The 22,296-nt window shown below is 36.1% G+C and overlaps 1 protein-coding gene and 1 non-coding gene across 2 annotated transcripts in view; both read left to right on the top strand.

Annotated features, from left to right (window-relative positions):
- The window catches only part of Gabrg1 (gamma-aminobutyric acid type A receptor subunit gamma1), a 79,038-nt gene extending 67,200 nt beyond the window's left edge, over nt 1–11,838 (top strand). Inside the window, exon 9 of the mRNA XM_021163034.3 lies at nt 9,377–11,838. Within this exon, the coding sequence (XP_021018693.1) occupies nt 9,377–9,646 (270 nt within the window). The 3' untranslated portion in view covers nt 9,647–11,838. The remainder of the gene's footprint in view (nt 1–9,376) is intronic.
- Nucleotides 3,894–3,964, top strand: Trnag-gcc (transfer RNA glycine (anticodon GCC)). Its single transcript has one exon. It is a non-coding gene; the product is annotated as a tRNA-Gly (tRNA).
- Nucleotides 11,839–22,296: the final 10,458 nt, after the last annotated feature.

Raw genomic sequence — 22,296 nt, 5'->3', positions numbered from 1 at the left:
CAACACTCATACATATACCAGGCATAGTGGTGTTTCTTGCCAAGAAGTCTTGCACCTTTACCTATATAAGATCCCAATGGTTAGGTATGGGCCTTGAATTCCTGATCTTTCCAAGACTTTTATCATGAATGGGTGTTGGATTTTGTCAAATGCTTTTTCTGCATCTAACGAGATGACCATGTGGTTTTTGTCTTTGAGTTTGTTTATATACTGGATTACGTTGATGGATTTCCATATATTGAACCATCCCTGCATCCCTGGGATGAAATCTACTTGGTCAGGATGGATGATTGTTTTGATGTGTTCTTGGATTCGGTTAGCAAGAACTTTATTGAGGATTTTTGCATCAATATTCATAAGGGATATTGGTCTGAAGTTTTCTATCTTTGTTGGGTCTTTTTGTGGTTTAGGTATCAGAGTAATTGTGGCTTCATAGAATGAGTTGGGTAGAGTACCTTCTGTTTCTATTTTGTGGAATAGTTTGTGAAGAACTGGGATTAGATCTTCTTTGAAGGTCTGATAGAACTCTGCACTAAACCCATCTGGTCCTGGGCTTTTTTTTGGTTGGGAGACTATTAATGACTGCTTCTATTTCTTTGGGGGATATAGGGCTGTTTATATCATTAACCTGATCTTGGTTCAACTTTGGGACCTGGTATCTGTCTAGGAACTTCTCCATTTCATCCAGGTTCTCCAGTTTTGTTGAGTATAGCCTTTGGTAGAAGGATCTGATGGTGTTTTGGATGTCTTCAGGATCTGTTGTTATGTCTCTTTTTTCATTTCTGATTTTGTTAATTAGAATGCTTTCCCTGTGCCCTCTAGTGAGTCTAAGCAATATACAGCAAACCAGTAGCCAACATCAAAGTAAATGGTGAGAAGCTTGAAGCAATCCCTCTAAAATCAGGGACTAGACAAGGCTGTCTACTTTCTCCATATCTATTCAACATAGTACTTGAAGTCCTAGCCAGAGCAATTCGACAACAAAAGGTGATCAAAGGGATGCAAATTGGAAAAGATGAAGTCAAAATATCACTTTTTGCAGATGATATGATAGTATATATAAGTGACCCTAAAAATTCCACCAGAGAACTCCTAAACCTGATAAACAGCTTCGGTGAAGTAGCTGGATATAAAATTAACTCAAACAAATCAATGGCCTTTCTCTACACAAAGAATAAACAGGCTGAGAAAGAAATTAGGGAAACAACACCCTTCTCAATAGTCACAAATAATATAAAATATCTTGGCGTGACTCTAACTAAGGAAGTGAAAGGTCTGTATAATAAGAACTTCAAGTCTCTGAAGAAAGAAATTCTAGAAGATCTCAGAAGATGGAAAGATCTTCCATGCTCATGGATTGGCAGGATCAACATTTTAAAAATGGCTATCTTGCCAAAAGCAATCTACAGATTCAATGCAATCCCCATCAAAATTCCAACTCAATTCTTCAACGAATTAGAAAGTGCAATCTGCAAATTCATCTGGAATAACAAAAAACCTAGGATAGCAAAAACTCTTCTCAAGGATAAAAGAACCTCTGGTGGAATCACCATGCCAGACCTAAAGCTTTACTACAGAGCAATTGTGATTAAAAACTGCGTGGTACTGGTATAGTGACAGACAAATAGACCAATGGAATAGAATTGAAGACCCAGAAATGAACCCACACACCTATGGTCACTTGATCTTCGACAAGGGAGCTAAAACCATCCAGTGGAAGAAAGACAGCATTTTCAACAAATGGTGCTGGCACAACTGGTTGTTATCATGTAGAAGAATGCGAATCGATCCATTCCTATCTCCTTGTACTAAGGTCAAGTCTAAGTGGATCAAGGAACTTCACATAAAACCAGAGACACTGAAACTTATAGAGGAGAAAGTGGGGAAAAGCCTTGAAGATATGGGCACAGGGGAAAAATTCCTGAATAGAACAGCAATGGCTTGTGCTGTAAGATCGAGAATTGACAAGTGGGACCTCATGAAACTGCAAAGCTTCTGCAAGGCAAAAGACACCATCAATAAGACAAAAAAACCACCAACAGATTGGGAAAGGATCTTTACCTATCCTAAATCAGATAAGGGTCTAATATCCAATATATATAAGGAACTCAAGAAGGTGGACTCCAGAAAGTCAAATAACCCCATTAAAAAATGGGGCTCAGAATTGAACAAAGAATACCAAATGGCAGAGAAGCACCTGAAGAAATGTTCAACATCCTTAATCATCAGAGAAATGCAAATCAAAACAACCCTGAGATTCTACCTCACACCAGTCAGAATGGCTAAGATCAAAAATTCAGGTGACAGCAGATGCTGGCGGGGATGTGGAGAAAGAGGAACACTCCTCCATTGTTGGTGGGATTGCAAGCTTGTACAACCACTCTGGAAATCAGTCTGGCGGTTCCTCAGAAAATTGGACATAGTACTACCGGAGGATCCAGCAATACCTCTCCTGGGCATATATCCAGAAGATGTCCCAACTGGTAAGAAGGACACATGCTCCACTATGTTCATAGCAGCCCTATTTATAATAGCCAGAAGCTGGAAAGAACCCAGATGTCCCTCAACAGAGGAATGGATACAGAAATTATGGTACATTTACACAATAGAGTACTACTCAGCTATTAAAAAGAATGAATTTATGAAATTCCTAGCCAAATGGATGGACCTGGAGGGCATCATCTTGAGTGAGGTAACACAATCACAAAGGAACTCACACAATATGTATTCACTGATAAGTGGATATTAGCCCAAAACTTAGGATACCCAAGATATAAGATACAATTTGCTAAACGCATGAAACTCAAGAAGAATGAAGACCAAAGTGTGGACACTGTGCCCCTTCTTAGAATTGGGAACAAAACACCCATGGAAGGAGTTACAGAGACAAAGTTTGGAGCTGTGATGAAAGGATGGACCATCTAGAGACTGCCATATCCAGGGATCCATCCCATAATCAGCTTCTAAACGCTGACACCATTGCATACACTAGCAAGATTTTACTGAAAGGACCCAAAGATAGCTGTCTCTTGTGAGACTATGCAGGGGCCTAGCAAACACAGGAGTGGATGCTCACAGTCAGCTATTGGATGTATCACAGGGCTCCCAATGGAGAAGCTAGAGAAAGTACCCAAGGAGCTAAAGGGATCTGCAACCCTATAGTTGGAACAACATGATGAACTAACCAGTACCCCGGAGCTCTTGTCTCTAGCTGCACTGGAAAGAGAGGCCCATTGGACTTGCAAACTTTATATGCCCCAATATAGGGGAATGCCAGGGCCAAAAGAATGGGAATGGGAGGGTAGGGAAGTGGGGGGCGGTATGGGGGACTTTTGGGATAGCATTGGAAATGTAATTGAGGAAAATATGTAATAAAAAAAAAAGATCCCAATGGAAGACACTGTCACAAATAAAAACATGTGGATTGCTCATAAGTATTAGCAACCAAGAATAACCTTTAACCTCTTTCCACACATACATCAGCCTTTCACAAAAGGTAGACTATGCTTTAGATGGTAAAGAGGCTTTCCTGTGTCAGTTACTATTTTCATTAAGTACATTGCTTCTTTAGCTGTTGTAATAGTCTCCATATTTATCACCTTAGGTGGTCAATGAAGGATACACATTATACATGCACATTCATTTATATACATGTGTTGTGCTAATATGTATACTATGCACACATGCACATAAAAACCACAATAATAAATAATTTGAAAATTCGAGGCTGGAGAGATGGCTCAGTGGGTAAGAGCACCCGACTGCTCTTCCGAAGGTCCAGAGTTCAAATCCCAGCAACCACATGGTGGCTCACAACCATCTGTAACGAGATCTGGCGCCCTCTTCTGGAGTGTCTGAAGACAGCTTATAATATCAATAAATCTTTGCAGAAAGCATTGGTGGTTCAGTGGTAGAATTCTCGCCTGCCACGCGGGAGGCCCGGGTTCGATTCCCGGCCAATGCACTCTCAGCTTTGCTGGGCGTGGTGGCGCACGCCTTTAATCCCAGCACTCGGGAGGCAGAGGCAGGCGGATTTCTGAGTTCGAGGCCAGCCTGGTCTACAAAGTGAGTTCCAGGACAGCCAGGGCTATACAGAGAAACCCTGTCTCGAAAAACCAAAAAAAAAAAAAAAAAAAAAGAAAAAAAAAAAAGAAAATTCGAAGTAATCAAATAGGGTACTAGAGAATTATCAGTGAGACCAGTAATTTCTAAAACTTTTTTCAAAGGCATCAATACCAATAAAGTGAAGGTTAATAGAAAAGAGTATGAGCACTCTTATCCCTAAAGCAAGAAACTACCCCAAGCTCAGCCTACAGGAGCTATGCCTAGCATCCATGGGCTGCTTGAGACACTATGGAAAGTGGTCTGTGAAGTATAGATTTAATAGACACATGGTGTTGAAAAGAAGGTTATGCGAATGTGGGTCACACGGCACTCAGGAAAATTTCCTTTCATTTCAAGTGGAAAGAATTCACTTGTAAGGCCTTTAAAAATAAGTCTTTAATTTGAAGTTTGGCAGAGAAATATTTCACTGTAGCAACTCACTATTGAAGTAGTTGTCTGGAGAATAAAATGTAGTTTTCAGAAGAATAAATTTGAGAGAAAAATTAAAACAGAGTAAAACCACATGAACTGAGTTTAGGCTTGTATTTTGGAATGAGGGAAGCCTAGTTTATGCCTAGAGGTATGACATCAAATGCAATGGCTGTTAGAAACTAGTTAGGTGGATTCCAACTGATATAAGCTGAACACAATTCAAAAGCAAAAGTCTTCATAGCATAGGGGCACTTCATGTTTAACATGTAGGTGCTATACTGGGTAGAGTTCATAGAAGGTATATTGCAGCTCCATTGGATACCACTGCTTACAATACAGGAGCTTTCAGGACAAAATTACCCATGTTGAAGATAGACATGTACTTTGTGGATCGCTTGTGCATTTCTAGCGTTGTGTTAAGATTATAGTTTTTGTCCTTTCATCCCTGCTGTGTCACAGACATTTCTAAACAGAATAGCATAGTGGCATCTATATACAATAATGATAATTGAAGTTAAGTACGTAGTGTGTATTCTTAAATTGCAAAAGAGGTGGGTGTTAAATCTCACAAGTATGGCAATCACTCAAGAAACAATGTACTACTGAAAATAAGAACTGGCATCTCAATGGAGGATAATGTGTGGAAGGGCTTTCCAACCCTCCAATTCAGAGTCTCCTTTTGGCAAAAGGCTAATATCCTTTCCAATCAGCACATGTCTGCATGAATAAACATTCAGATAGCCTTCAGAGGATGTAATGAAATAACAAACACTTGTGTTAATCTTCAATATCACAAATGATAAAAGATATTTTTTCTTTATAAATGGTGTTTGGCAAAATACCCAGGAGATATTTTATGATATTGGTGATACATAAAATACAACTACTGCAGGGACCTTTCATGACTGAACCCTGGAAGATCCAACAAGCAGCTAAAAGAGTCAGATGCACCCAACCAATAAACAGAAGCAGCTGACCCCTGCTGTTGAATTAAGGAAAGCTGAAAGAAGCTAAGGAGGAGGGTGACCCTGTAGGAGGACCATCAGTCTCAACCTGGACCCCTGAGATCTCTCAGATTCTGGACCACCAACCAGGAAGCATACACCAGCTGATATGAGACCCCCAACACACATACAGTAGAGGACATCCAGGTCTGTGTTAATTCAGAGATGATGCACCCAACCCTCAAGAGCCGGAGGCTCCAGGGAGTTTAGAGATCAGGTGGAGTGGGGGTGGGGCCATCTACGTGGAGATGGGTGGAGTGGGGAGGAGGTGTGGGGTGTGGGATATGGAACAGTTAGAGGGTGGATGGGAGGGGCGGGGAATGGATTATGGAGTGTAAAAAATAAATTACAAATTAAAGTAAATTTAAAAAATACAACTACCACACACACACACACACAAGGCAGCTTAAGTAACTACAAAATGTCAGTGGATGGTGGAATAAGATGGTAATCACTTAATGTAAATTGCAACATCAGTTGGGTAATGTGTATTCTCATGAATCTAGGTCCTACTCATAGTTAGCTTTCTATTTTGTCACCTTAATAGCATATGTTCATGTTACTAATGTTCTCAGACTAAATAAATAGATTAATCATTGAATAAGACTCTTGATAAAAATCTAAATTTATATTAACAGTAGTATTTGAAGCAGATGAATAAACATAACAATAATGTGTATGTTAAAAATGGATATCTTTGCCTAGCACACCTGGTCACAGATTTCAAAACTAAAATTTATCAAAATTCTCATGAATAATCTTATTTATTTCTAATATTTATACCAAATTTCAAAACAGCAATGTCAAAAATAGAAGAGTACTTATTTTTTACATGAAAGGTAGCTTTTCTACTGTCTTCTTTTCATAAGTATTTGAATATATTCATAAGAATAAATATATAATGTATTCATTCATATATTTAGTACTTTGTATGTTGTTTAACTTTATGTCTTAAATTTTAAATTCATATTTATAACCAATTCTGATGCCACTTTGTTTATTCTAGTATCTAAATTTTCTTACGTTTTATAATGTAAAAAAGTCAAATTTATGGTCCAGCATTTTATTTAATATTTTTCTTTTATTCATATGAATTTAATTCTTTTTCTAAAAGCTTCGTTTTATCATTTTTAATTATGTGTATGACTATGTACATGTGCCTATGAGTATAGGGTCCCATAGGGTCCCATAGATGGCACAGACTACCTGGAGGTAAAGTTACAGGTGTCTGTGAACATAGTGAGAACTAATACTCATGATTCTTATTTTCTGCCTATTTAACTTTTTTGAATTTTGAATCTCTGCAAAAAGAATCTTTTCTGATGAGGAAGTATCATGCAGTCCAGATTTTCTTTTTATGATCTTTCAGTTATATCTTTAGTTACCTTACAAAGTAGTGTTGTTTAAAAGAGCCTTTATCCATCCTACATTTTCTTTAACCCACTTCCTATCCTCTCCTTTCTTTTACTCTTCTCTCTTTGGCTCCAACCTTGCACTCATTCTGGCTTATAATTTTATTCCCCAATTTTGTCCCAACCCCACATCTTATACCACAGGTGTTCAACTATCACCATCTTATAAACTTTCCATGTGAGCCAAGATCATAGATTTTTCATGTAGCTTTCTTATAGACTGTTCACATTGTTAAGCCCTTACCGCACTCCTTGTCCCCCCATCTCTAACACTCCCGTCAACTTGAATCCTTCGGGCTCCAGCACTCCTCTTCTCTGGCACCATTTCCTTTTCTTCCTGTCTCCTCATTTGATTGAATCCTCTTCCATAGATAATTTCTAGTTTCCTAACTTCACATGTCCTTTGAAACAGAAGATAGGAAGCTAAGAACCTTCACTTTATTGAGTTGAGGTCTCTCACTGAACACAAGTTTTACCAGGTATGGTAGAGGAGGTAGACAGCGTACCCTGAGATCCTCTGTCTCTTGTCTCCAAAACACTGTTATAACTGGAAACAACCACACTGACCAGGCATTTGGGTTCAAGCAATGTAAGCTTGACAGGAGACCTGCAGGGCAAATGCTCTATCCACATAGGAATTTCTTCTCAGTATGCATCTTCTTAATTTTTAACATTTTAATTGTCTGTATTCTCTAAGGATTTAGAAAGCCAACAGCTTTGAATCAGAGTTCAAATTTGAAGAAACCCACAAATCATTTGATATTGAAGTTATTTTTCCTAAAATATATCATGTCTGTGAGATGTATGCTTTTCAAAATTGAATGCAAAGAAAAAATGTTAAGCATCTATGTGAGAGAGAATTAAGCCCAGTAAGCTGATTTTTATATTCTTGACTTCTAATTCACTGCTTATATGACCACAAAACAGGGCTTACAGTGAGATTTTCAAGCCACTGTTCACTAATCCCATGCCATCCAGAAGTCAAGGAGGACAACGGGTGACTAAGGCTGCTATCTTCCTGCCATTTTAAGGGATTGATTTTTTTCTCTAGTAACCACTCTTCTTGTTAGCAGAATGTGTATGTGTGCTCTGTCATGCATCTTATAGTCTGTTTGACATGCTCTTTTCAGAAAGCAATAGCAACATAGAAACAGCAGCTGTAGTATGGGTTGTCTACTTGCCATCAAATGTATGGTACACATGCTCTATCTACTTAAGCTGGTCTGAGCATTGCCACAGTCACTTTTCCTTCTGTGACAGGCATCTCAGAGAGAGAAGCAGTCCTATTTCCTCTTCAAGTTCATGCAAGCCCTGTGTTGTGGAAGACAAACAGCCCAAGTTTTCCTGACTCTAAACTACTTGCTTTATGTTAGCCCATATTTTGACTTTTTCCTGAACTATGACATTTTCAAATATTATTTTTATCACTTACAAATATTCATATCCTGAATCATTTGGATTTCTCAGCAGGTAAAAAACACATTTTACAAAGACTAACAACCTAAGTTCAATCTCAACTCTCAAGGACTCTACATATACCTTGTATATTCATTATGATTCAGGTGCACATAAACACACACACAGAAATATAATAAAAATAAAAAATAACGAGAAATTGTAATAAAGTATTAGTTTGACATGGATCTAAAATAATCCTTGAGTTATTATTATCATCAAAGTATTGTTATCATCAGAGTATTGATTGTTGTATAATAACTAATAAGATTTATGTAGCCACTAATGTGCTTTCCCCAGAGAGAAGATTGCCACATTCTTCATAATGGACCTAGTTTTATGCATCTACTGCTCCTAAAGCTGAGTTTATAAATTGTTTTGACTTGTCTCTATGCATTTACTCACTCATACACATGTGATATACATGTGATATACTCACTCATACACATGTGATATATATCTTTGTCTTTTCTGGTTCTTCAAAGAGTTTTTCCTATGGGAATGTCTTTTCTTGCTATTTATACTTATTATAACTAAGATAAGTAAATTATATAACACCCAACAACATTATAATTGTTTGAACGTTCAACACCATAGAAACATGTTTATTGCCCTTTTATACTTAGATTCATGGTTGACAATATTTTTGTAGATAGACTTTCCAAAGGTATACTGTAGGTTATATTTTCAAAGTTATTTTTCCTACATAATTTTCTAACTAGAAAAAAAGGTATATATAACAAAGTAGATTGAAATCTGAAAATACATTCTAATTGAATATAATACATTGTAATTGAATATAACCAGTATTTTGAAGTCAAGGGGTGTTTGTGTGTGTGTGTGTGTGTGTGTGTGTGTGTGTGTGTGTGTGTTTTAATTGATTACCAGTTTCCTATTGAGTCCCTGGCAGGTGCTAACTTATTTTCCTTTCTTCTGTTTTTCTCCTCCCCCCCCCCCTTATTTACTCAGGCTTCCCCAGGTCTCCATGCTGGATCCACTCTCATTCCCATGAATAGCATTTCTTTGCCACAAGGGGATGATGATTATGGCTACCAGTGTTTGGAGGGCAAAGACTGTACTAGCTTTTTCTGTTGCTTCGACGACTGCAGAACTGGGTCCTGGAGAGAAGGGCGGATACACATACGCATTGCCAAAATTGACTCCTACTCCAGAATCTTTTTCCCAACAGCTTTTGCCTTGTTCAATCTGGTTTACTGGGTTGGGTATCTATACTTATAAGTTCAGCCAATAGATTAAAAATAATCTTAAAAGTCTGGCTTAGTCCAATATAATCAGTTGTATTTCATAACATGAAGTTTAAATTAAAATGAAAGTCCACTAGTTAAAATATGAATATGATGGTTAAGTGACTAGGGCTTTCATAAATGAATAAGACATAATTATTCAGGTTAATCTATCTAAATAAACATGTAATTGATTGTCCAATAAGGCACAGTTATATCATAAACTTATATTTTTACTTTAATTTTTTATGTTTATTGTATAAATCTAATATTGGACTTAATACTTATGTGAGAAATATTTTGAATAATAAATAATTTTAACACATATTTTATTTAAATATACCTTTTGCTTATAATGAAAGACTACTGTCAAATATTAAAATGTTCTTTGCCTAGATTGCTCATTAGCTTGATTTTATTTTTTGCTTTGTATTTGCTCTGTTTAGGATATAGTTTCTTTAAAACAAAGCCATGATTTTCTTGGATTTATTCAAAGATATGTTATTCCCAAGAAGAAAATAATGTGTGTATTAATTACTTTTTAAATAATTTTTTGTGAACTGACAGTTTGTATACATTTATATATTTAAACACTGTCATGTCTTATGTTTGAAGTACAAAGGAATTAAATCAAGCTACTTGGAAACTACAGTTTTCAAATGGACAACTTTTATCTGTTATCCAATCAATTTTCTGCTCAATGTTAAACAGAAGTCAACCTACACTTATTTTGAGGATTTTTAAATTTGGAGAGGAAACACTAAAGTCATTTTTTGTTTTGTTTGTAATGCAAGTTCAAAAAACTCAAAGTTATTTTCTGCCTTGTAGGATTTATGAGGTATAAAGAGGTTAACACTAAAATGTTCAAATGTACTAACAATGAAATCAAATGGGAAATGTTTTGTTTTTCCTTTAAGTGCTACAAAAGGGATTCACAAGTTCAAAGAATCATTGAGTAAAAGAGCTTGATTTAACAGGGCTTAACGAGCCATCTGGCAAACTAAACTCTAGGTTGTCTCAAAATACAGACTTAAATACATGCTATTGATATTTTATAGAGTAGATATATTTGAAAAACATCAAAATTATGTATCTACCCACAGATTTCTTAGCTGATTTTTACAACTATATTATAATCGCCGTGTTCTCTCTTTTAGGCATGTGAAATTTCTCAAAACTCATTTTACAAGTGGACTTTGTAAGAGACAACTGTAATGAACTTGAGTAGGGACATCACAAAATCCATACAGTGAGGAAAGGACTCTAGAGACTCTCACTATAGGGAAAGCTGACACTGTTGCCAATGCTATATTTGTGAGAGGAGGCTTCCACTTGGAAATAAGCAATAGAAATATTCACCGTAGGTCTGGCAAGATGGCTCAGCACACAAGAGCATTTTATGCTCCTGCTGAGGACACAGGCTGAGTTATTAGCCTCCACAGGATAATTTACTAAGGTCTGTAATCAGGAATCTAAAGCCCTTTTCTGGCCTTTGTTGATACTGCATGCACATGGTTCATACAAGCAGAGAAACACTCACATAAAATAAAAATAATAAATCCGAGAAAGACATGTTCATTTTTGACAGCAGTTGTCACAATGAGAGGTCTGATCAACAAAAGTATGTTGATTTTAAGGAGGAGCTGTCATGTGGGTGTTAGACACACATACTTTTAATTCATGAATCGGTGCACCTGGTGTAGCAGTCACTAGGTGAAACTTTGATTGTATTATAGTGTGAGAATTATAGTTCTCCAGCTAACTATAACTTTCCACCTTCCTCAGAAACACACAAAATTTGAAGGAAAATAAAATATTGAGTTTTTTAACAAATGGAGGTCCAAATAAAATTTTGACTATGTGTATATTAATTTTTAGATAATCCATGCATTTATGTTGAAAATATTGAATATTGGTAATATGTTAATGAAATAAACATCATTTAAGGGATAAAAGAAGTATGGACTATCCGTTAAGGCGTAACATGCTTCACTATATTTTTGTGACTACTTCCATATTTGTATTGATGGCTTGCTCATTGTTAAAGGTGTTAGGGAGTTTAGAGGTTTTCAATTGTATCTATGCATGCATATTTGTTAAAATACTTTAAAATGCTTCATATGAGTATGATTAATTTTTTCATTGCTGTTTTATTAACTAGGATTTAAATGTTGACAATATTTACAAGTGAAAATAAAATTGTTAAAAATATCATGTTCTCTACATATATTCCATATATATATATCATCAAGTAAGCAATTTGCTTCAAAGCCAGTGGTATTTTATTTAAATATAATTATTAGAAGAACAGATGTGAAAATCTAATTATCTTCTAAACCTAGAAACAAAAAGATTATATTTTCATTTAGATCTTAAGAAATTCTCTAGAGCTTAGAGCTTATCTTCAAGGGAGTAAAACCCAATACTTGTTTTTATCATATTTCAAATTTAAAATCAACTATGTACTATTTAAATAAATATATCCTTTTTTCTAGATGACTTGAAATAATTTATTAGATTCATTTTCCTGTAGACATGGAAAATTGATTTTAATACTAACATAAACCAAAAATATAGTCACTAGGAATGACAAGAAATTGTCAAATAGGAAGATGTAAGAGCATATGAAAAGGTGTTAATTTATGTAGACCCCGTTCCTATTTACAAGACCAGGATTTAAATTGAGAAGCAGAATATGCATAGCAGCATTTTATTCTTGTAGACAAAACAGCATAGTAACCTTTATGTGCCCTTGAACTGCATCCTAAGCAGTTTTCTCTATAAGCTCCATTTTATCCCAGAACATTACTTTGAACTGTTATGTCGCCCTCACACATCTGAATGCAAACACAAGAAGATTTTAGCTTTGCATTTGCTAACAAAGCTGGGCCATTTGGAATGACCTTAGTAACTAAGTTGTGTTTTCTGTCATTTTAAAGTGGCATGTGCATACTATCCTGCAATAAAATAAACAACTGCAATCAGGAACACAATGCCAACTGAGTCTGCCCTTCATCTGGCAGGATTCTGAAGAGCTGAATTTGTGTGTGTGTGTGTGTGTGTGAGAGAGAGAGAATATACTTTGAAGAAAATGGTTCCAATTTCCAGTTTAACAAATACTAGACATCTTAATGTCTGTTGTGACACTTCAACCCCAAAACAAGTACCACCGTGAGATAACTATAACTGGGGCTTCCTACTTGAGAAAATGTGGCAAGGATAAAAGCACAGACCTTTGAGAAGTGTGTATCAAGGTATAGACATAAATACATAAATGCCAATTTCTAATTTGTTGTTTAGTAAATTACTGGTTGTTAATTTAAATTTTATTGACCCCACTTAATGCTATGTTCACACATAATCAAAGTAGGTCATACTTAGTCAAAATATATTTACATTAGCTACATTTACTGAGAGGGAAACCTTGGTGTAACGGACTGTCCATTCTTCATCTGATGCTGAACCATTGGCAAGAATGCAACCTTCAATCAAAAAGAACCATCCACTTTCTCACTGATCAAAGCTATCAGGATACAGGAACACATTGAAAGGAAATTTCTCCCTTACTTACTCAAACATACTTGCATTTCCAGTTGATGGCTTTAAAAAACAATTGTTCATTATACATTCAAATAATTCTGTAGTTTGGACATCAAAAGTTGGCTATTTTGGTTAGTTGGAGAATTTTCCCCTTTGTCCACTGAAATTTTAGATATTCTAATAGCTATTCTATTCAAAAAAAATCTTGAGTAGAGGGATTTAACTCAAATAAGATTAATTTAACATATTTTTAGATTAATTAAATTTCATATTAGTGAACATTGCCTTTAAATATTTGAGTAGAAAATGGCCATTACTGAAATTTCAGTGGGTTTACGCTATGAGCGAGCATGGGTATTGGAGTCATTAATTAATGAAGGACTGTCTAGGACTGAATTTGGAGAACACATTGTTGACAAAGTTACCAGTGATGACTAGATAGCATGGGATACAAGAAAAAAGGACTAGATATTAAAACATAAATAATTAGCAAAATTAACTAAGAGATATAGTGTGTTTGGGGGACCTGCATATGCACATCTTATGTTTAGTACTTGTGTGTTTTTGAATAAATAGTAAGGCAAATTCTGTCCTATTATTTTGTTTCCTGCTGTATTTAATCCTATTTTAATCTATATGATCTATCTCATTATGGATGAAGATGAAGGATTATATCCCAAAATACAAATGATGGGTGAACTACCTATATAATTATTATTTTATAATATATCATTATTATTAAAAAGTATGTGTTTGTAATCATAATTTTGAGGATGGGGACAGAGACAGGAAGGACCCTGAACTTCATTGACTAGATACTATGTTCAGTTCAGTGAACTTCAGGTTGAATGTGAAATCTTTTGTTAAATGATGAGGTGGAAACCAATTAAGGGAACCCCTGATGTAGACATGTGTGCTTTAACAAGCACATAATAACATACACACATGGATACATGCATACATCACATACACATATACAATTCCATCAGAAAAACACACAAACACATACACATTTTACTGTACATAAACCATTACTAGACTTGATAAAACCATATTGTTTTACATATAGACAACCTCTTCTCATAAGAATGGTGGGATTGCAAGCTTGTATAACCACTCTGGAAATCAGTCTGGTGGTTCCTCAGAAAATTGGACATAGTACTAACGGAAGATCCCGCAATACCTCTCCTGGGCATATATCCAGAAGATGTTCCAACCAGTAAGAAGGACACATGCTCCACTATGTTCATAGCAGCCTTATTTATAATAGCCAGAAGCTGGAAAGAACCCAGATGCCCCTCAACAGAGGAATGGATACAGAAAATGTGGCACATTTACACAATGGAGTACTACTCAGCTATTAAAAAGAATGAATTTATGAAATTCCTAGGCAAATGGATGGACCTGGAGGGCATCATCCTGAGTGAGGTAACCCAATCACAAAAGAACTCACATGATATGTACTCACTGATAAGTGGATATTAACCCAGAAACTTAGGATACCCAAGATATAAGATACAATTGCTAAACACATGAAACTCAAGAAGAACGAAGACCAAAGTATGGACACTTGTCCCTTCTTAGAATTGGGAACAAAACACCCATGGAAGGAGTTACAGAGACACTGTTTGGAGCTGAGCCGAAAGGATGGACCATCTAGAGACTGCCATATTCGGGGATCCATCCCATAATCAGCCTCCAAACGCTGACACCATTGCATACACTAGCAAGATTTTGCTGAAAGGGCCCAGATATAGCTGTCTCTTGTGAGACTATGCTGGGGCCTAGCAAACACAGAAATGGATGCCCACAGTCAGCTATTGGATGGATCACAGGGCCCCCAATGGAGGAGCTAGAGAGAGTAACCAAGGAGCTAAAGGGATCTGCATCCCTATAGGTTGAACAACAATATGAACTACCCAGTACCCCCCCGGAGCTCGTGTCTCTAGTTGCATATGTATCAGAAGATGGCCTAGTTGGCATCAGTGGAAAGAGAGGCCGGTTGGTTGTGCAAACTTTATATGCCTCAGTACAGAGGAAAGCCAGGGCCAAGAATTGGGAGTGGGTGCGTGGGGGAGTGGGTGGGTGAGCGGGTGGGGGACTTTTGGGATAGCATTGGAAATGTAAACGAAATAAATACCTAATTTTAAAAAAAAGAAATAAATTAATTTTTTAAATAGGCAGTGAAATTTACAAGGACTCGTTGTGTCTGTGAATAAGAAAAATTGTGATAACTGGAAAATAGGACTATGTAGATTGTAAAGAAGAATTTACTTCAGAGAAAGTAGTTTGTGTCTTGATAAGTCACTGTAATAACTGTTATTTGCATCCATTAAGTGTGCACAGCCACGTTGCATAATAAAGTTTCAGGCTCATGATTACAGTGACTTTTGTTCTGCTTCTGCCTCCTCATTTTTGTAGAACACTTGCAAATGTCTCACAAAACATATTGCAATTTTCAAAAACATTTTGTACCTTCCTGATTCTAAGTATAAAGTAAACCCAGTAGTGTTTTAAGGTGCAAAGAGTTCTGGATTACATTTTCATAAAACTTGTCCCTTGTGACAGTTGCATACATGCTCTGGTGACACCACATATGTTAAATTCTGGTTAATTAAATCTCAGTTAAAATTTTTTTTATTTGTGAGAGAAAATTTTTAAAAGGAATTAAACTATAAGAGTATGGGTAAACATATTTGTGCATGGTTTTCATTAGTAAGTATGTATTTCTAGATTTTTCTAACATTTGCTTTGTATTAGACCATTCTCAGTGAATCTAAAGAGAGGACAGAGGGTGTGGTGTTTTTATATCTCTGTGTTCTGGACTTTTACTGAGTCATTCGTTAAAGTTTTAGTTTTCAAGGAGAGGTCTGTTTCACAGGGAGATGCTCAGAAGAGGAGATTGGTTCTCCGAGCTTATGTACCTGGAAATAAAATTGAATTTATACACCTCTGCTTACATAAACTATCAGTTATAGCAAATCATACTGGTGGCAAAGTGACTACTCATTTTTTAACAATCAAAATGATGCTTTCACAACAGAGAAGTGGTTTCTGGAAAGAGACAGCTTGCTCCACTCTAAACAAAGGGTAAAACCAACATCCTGAGCTATTCATTGATAGTATATGGGGCTTCTTTCTTATTCCTTCCTTGTTATTTCCAAAAGTGCATTTTGTTTCATCTGAAATATACCTATAACAAGAAAGCTTCTAAAGAGACTCCCTGGTTGGAAATGGTAACACATGCTTTGAAACCTAGCCCTAGACAGTTTGAAACAAAGCGATTATGAGGTTGAAGGCAATTGGGTTACACAAGAAGATCCTGTAGTTGACTAAACAAAACCAACTAATAAAGCAATACAAAAGAAAAATCCTATGATACCAAATCAAACTACAGAAGCTCTGACTTTTTGAAAACAAAGACACTATAAAGTACAGGTTGCCAAGCTTCTTTGGTTATACACAGACACCTTCATTTGCACATTACTTAGGGCTGCATTTCATCCATTATGAGTTAGTTGGTAGATGAAAAACCAAGTAGACCAGACCCGTAGATTATTATTTATTCTCCAGCATACAAAAAAATTTTCCAATAAGCATTTCACAATGAATTTAGAGTGCCATTTAGAAAATGTCGTATTTAAAATATTTTAATAATTTTATTAAATTCCAAACCCTCAAAAGTAAAGATCCGGATTAAATTATATTTCCTGTAAAGTAGTGCAATTGACATTCACTTGCTTTTTAGTCAATCTAACAAATTCTGATTAATCACATCTAAACCCTTTTGAAAAGACCTGTAAATTGACATATGTGTCTGATTCATTAATAGAAAGAGTTGATTGGTTAAAACTATTTCAATATTATTTGCCCTAGTTAAATCAAGATAATCTAGAGATGGGCTCAAATGTTTTGGGCCACTGAAGTTGACACAATTATTTAAATGAAACATAAGTGATGACTGTAAATAGTAATTTTTGTATTTTCCCCTTGAAATAATGTTGTTTAATCATTAAAATTGGTTATGACAATATAAACTCTTCATAATTCATAATATTCTTTACGATATTAAAATCCAAGCAGCTATATATAAACAACTTCATTGACATAATCACTGCACATCATGCTTTTTTTCTCACTCATGTATATTTCAATTAATTCAATTTACATTTTTTTAAATTTTTATTTTATTTTTAATTTATTTTTATACTCCATATTCCATTCCCCACTCCACCCCATCCACCCTCCATCTGCTCCACATCCCACGCCTCCTCCCCACCCTACCCTGACTCCCCGTGGATCCCTCACCCCCACCCCTCCTGACATCTAAACTCCCCAGGACCTCCTGGCTCTTGAGGTTTAGGTGCATCATCTCTGAATTAATACATACCCGGAAGTCCTCTACTGTATGTTTGTTGGAGGCCTCATGTCAGCTGGTGTATGCTGCCTGGTGGGTGGTCCAGTGTTTGAGAGATGTCTGGAGTCCAGGTTAATTGAGTCTGCTGGTCCTCCTACAGGATAACCCTTCTCCTCAGCTTCTGTCAGCCTTCCCTAATTCAACAACAGGGGTCACCTGCTTCTCTCCATTGGTCGGGTATAAATATCTGCCTCTGACTCTTTCAGCTGCTTGTTGGGTCTTTCAGAGAGCAGTCATGACAGATCCCTTTTTGTGAGCTCTCTCAGTAATAGTGTCAGACTTTGGGACTTCCCCTTGTGCTGGATCCCACTTTGGGCCTGTTGCTGGACCTTCTTTTTCTCAGGCTCCAATCCATTTCTATCACTGTAATTCTTTCAGACAGGAACAATTATGGGTCAGAGATGTGACTGGGATGGCAACCCCTTCCCTCACTTGATGTCCTGTCTTCCTGCTGGAGGTGGGCTCTATAAGTTCTCTCTCCCTACTGTAGGTTGTTACATCTGTGGTCCCTCCCTTTGAGTCCTGAGAGTCCATCATGTATATTTCACCTGTCAATCATGTATATTTCAATTAATTCAATTTACATTTCAAATACAAAACATACCGTATTTAAAAAGAACAGACATTCTTAAAGTTAAAGCTATATGTTAGCTTCTTTATTATTATTAATTATTAATTTATTTATTCACTTTACATATGATCACAGTCTGATTCCCTCAGAATTCCTCCCAGTTTCACCCTCACAAATTCCTCCTGCAATTACCCCCCTCCCTTTCTCCTCAGAGAAGGGGAAGCACCACTTGGTTATTACCCTGCTCTGCGACATCTAGTCCTAGGACTAAGCATATCCTCTCTCACAGAGCCCCAACCAGGCAGTTCAACTACATGAAGTGCTTCCAATGGCAGGTCACAGAGGCAGACACAGCCCCAGCTTCAATTATCAGTGGAACTACATGAAGACCAAGGTGCACATCTGCATCAAATGCATAGCAGTCCTAGGCCCAGCCACTGCATGCTCTTTGGTTGGTGGTTCAGACTCTGTGGACCTAGGTTAGTTGACTCTTTTGGTGTCTTTGACCCCTCCAACTAGCTCAATCCTTCCCCAACTCTTCCACAAGGCTCCCCGAGCTCCACCAGAAGTCTTAGCTTCTTACTTTTGGATCAATTGGATAACTTTTTTGATGGACGAATGTTTTAATTCAAATTAAAATTATAAGAAATAATAAAATTAGCCATTTACAAAGGTTAATAGGAGTCCTAAAATCCACCACTAAGCTAAAAATATAAAATAATTATAATAATCAGATTTAGAGTTTATGCCAAAACCAGAGATGAGATAAATTCAAAACTAAACCCTGCTTTTATTCATCATTGTATAAGCCTGGCTCTTTCTTCATTTTTTCTTCTTTAGTTTTAATTATCTATAGTTATTTATTGGTTCATTTATAGATTCTTTTCTCCTACAATCTAACTTGACTCTAGCTTGCCCTTCCTCTATTGCTCTAAGCTCCTTCCCACCTCCCTTAATATCACATCTTTTCAAAAGCTTACTTGTAATAGAAAATTCAGAATTTAAAAGGCAGTTTGCATAAAATATTAATGATAAAATTTAACATACTGATTTAATACATTTGCTTTTTATATTAATGACTTCAAGGTACCATTAACTACCATGCAGTGGAGGATGAACCTATACTATGTAGTTCATTTGAAAACTAAGTAGGAAGCCTGAGGACTTACACAAAGTTACTGGAAAGCTGAAGGGCTTGCCTTGGAGGCTTTCGTGAAGCAAGGTTACCTTCCCCAACTTTGCTATTCAAGGATAAGGAACATTAGGAAATCTACACTCATCTCAAAAGGCTTTCAATGTGTTCTCAGGCGTTCCAATTGATGTTAAAATTGTGATCACACACTTAAAAGATGTAGAGAAGCCACACTGAAATTTCAGAGTCTGAAAACAAGATAACAGAGAAAAACTGGGACCAAGAACTAAAGGATAGCAAGTATAGCTCAAGAAACAGTTATGGTTCCTCAGTATTACACCTGAGTAGAACTAACAATTGCTTCTCTCCTTTGGGAACTTGCCTAGAAGCTTCAGATGCTATGAGAGTTGCCTCTCAGGGAGGAGGCTCACAGGTCAGATTCAGTCTTTTTTTTTTTTTGAAACCTTTCTTTCCAAAGTGTGTAATATCTTCAGCAATGAGAACTTAACTTCAAGTTCCAAAAGGCAACCAAAGGCAATAACTACTGCTGGTGGTTTTTTAAAAGACTCTTCTTTTGTTAGGCAGTTTACAGTTTGCAGGGGAGGGGAGCACTATTAGCACTAATATCCCATATAACATAATCCCATTAAACACACACACACACACACACACATACTTCTAGGTAGGCCTATAGACTTTTATATTTGTATGTGTTGTATGTCTGTGTGAATGTATGTGTGTGTGTATATATGTTTGTATGAATTAGTCAGACTATTGAAGGATCCCAAATGCTCATATAAGGCTGTTTATATATCCTAAATGTGAATTATATATCTGTTGCAAAAAGAAAATCAATGGATAATCCTATTGATATGATGGGCTTTATACAAACTTAAGAATTAAAAGTAAAATTTTGGCTGCAAGTGGCCAGGGTTGAGAACATGTTGGAAGTTTCAGTGTTCCAAATTACATATTACATATTTTAGTTCTTTGTTTCTGATTTTGTTTTGTGAGACAGAATCTTCTAATGTGACTTAGGCTACCCTTGAATTTATGAGCACCTGTATAAGGGTCCTGACCTTCTGAGATGACATACTTCTGTCCACATGCCTTGACTTATACATATATTTTTAATGTATGTATATAGGTATGTGTAGGCTTACATTTTTTCAAGACCTACTTAGGATTATTATATGCTTCAGTTCTCCTTTCAGTCCACCAACCTGTGGTAAAGGGAAAAGAAGATTAATAGGAAAAGAGTGTTGTGGACCTATTTAGAAGTAGTTCCTTGGGGCAATTCCACTCTCCATTGTCCACATACCAGAAGTTCCTTTAATATCAACTAACAAATATGAATCAGTAATGGGGCAAAATCTAGAAGATACAGCAAGACTCTGCCAGATCTGCATGTGTCAGTGGAAGTGGCAATAATCAGCTGAAATACTATGCGAAGTTCTTTGGCACATTTCTCTCTAGGAAGTAAAGACCAGTAAAGACCAGCAAAGATCAATAAAGTGTTGCCTATCATGGCAATGCAAGAGCATCCTCTCACTGTCTGTGGGGCTCCGTTTATATTCCTTTTTAATATCATGCACTTTTTCAAGTGTCTATTTTCAGCAAAACCTCACATGTCCTCTCACAAGAGAGATTCCAGAAAATCTTCAGGTGACACAACCGACTAGTTAAAGAAGCCAGAAATTTCCACTTCAGTTATGTATATATACTTATACATATACAGATACATATACATACACATCACATTTATAGACATATACAGATAAACATGCACATATCCATACTCTTTCTATACTAGATTATGCATGAATAATAAAAATATATGTTATATTTAATAAAATTACAAGTTTCTCTATGTAGCAAAAAAAAAAAAAAAAAAAACAAAGCAACTTTACTTCATTTAATTTTTTCTGCCACATATTAGGTTAAGCCCATGACTTTGTGATTATACACCAAGTGTTGTCCTCATAATATATCCATGATATCCCATTTCATGAAGCAACTTCCAAAAATTCAAAATTGAATTCTTATTGCTTTTACTATTTACATAACTTTGAACAAATAACCTAGCCCTTTATTTTTTTTAAACTTTAATTTATATATACATACATATGTAGAAGAACCATATATATTTATGGTACATATATATATATATGTGTATATATATATATATATATATATATATATATATGTGTGTGTGTGTGTATGTGTGTATGTGTGTGTATATATGGATATATATATGACTTTATATATCATATATATATATGACTTTAAAAGGCTAATATTTATGAAAATGTTCAATATCCTGTAGACAAACATTTAAAGTACCATCTCTAATGCTTTTGTGAGGTAAAATGTTAATGAAAATCTCTGGGAATAGTGGTCATTTGAATCAGAACTCAGATGAGTCAGCACCAAGAAACAAGTGGAAATGTGGCTGTGAATTCAGAATTTCATTTTGTACTGCACTTACTAAACATGTGACAATGCTAGGTAAACTGCTCACTGCTCCAAGCCACGCCCATCTTTAAAACATAGTTTGGTGACACAGTAATGGTACATTCCCTACAGAGCATGCAATGCACACTATACACTGAGTCTTAACCGGTGCATCCTCAGCTTTTCTCTAAAGAGAAGCAAATGAAATTTAGGTCTCCTAAACTTTTCCCTAGACACTGTGGACAAATCTCAGTTTGTACGGTGCTCCTCCAGCATGCACAAAGTCATAGGTTCATGTTCCAGTACCAATAAAACTGGTCATCTGGTATTTGTTTGAAATCCCAACATTAGGATGGCAAATACAGTATAAGCAGACATTCAAAGTCATCCTCAACTACACTGTTAATCTGAGGTCAGCTAGAGACAAACATTTACTGTCTCAAAATGTAAAATCAAAACAAAAGATACAGTGTCCTTTGTCTTACAGAAGCTTTGCAATTTTATGAGGTCCCATTTGTCCATTCTTGATCT

Source organism: Mus caroli, unplaced genomic scaffold (genome assembly GCF_978045245.1).
Source record: "Mus caroli unplaced genomic scaffold, Mus_caroli_1 scaffold_4, whole genome shotgun sequence".
NCBI lineage: Eukaryota > Metazoa > Chordata > Mammalia > Rodentia > Muridae > Mus > Mus caroli.
This window is presented reverse-complemented; position numbering and strand designations above follow the sequence as displayed.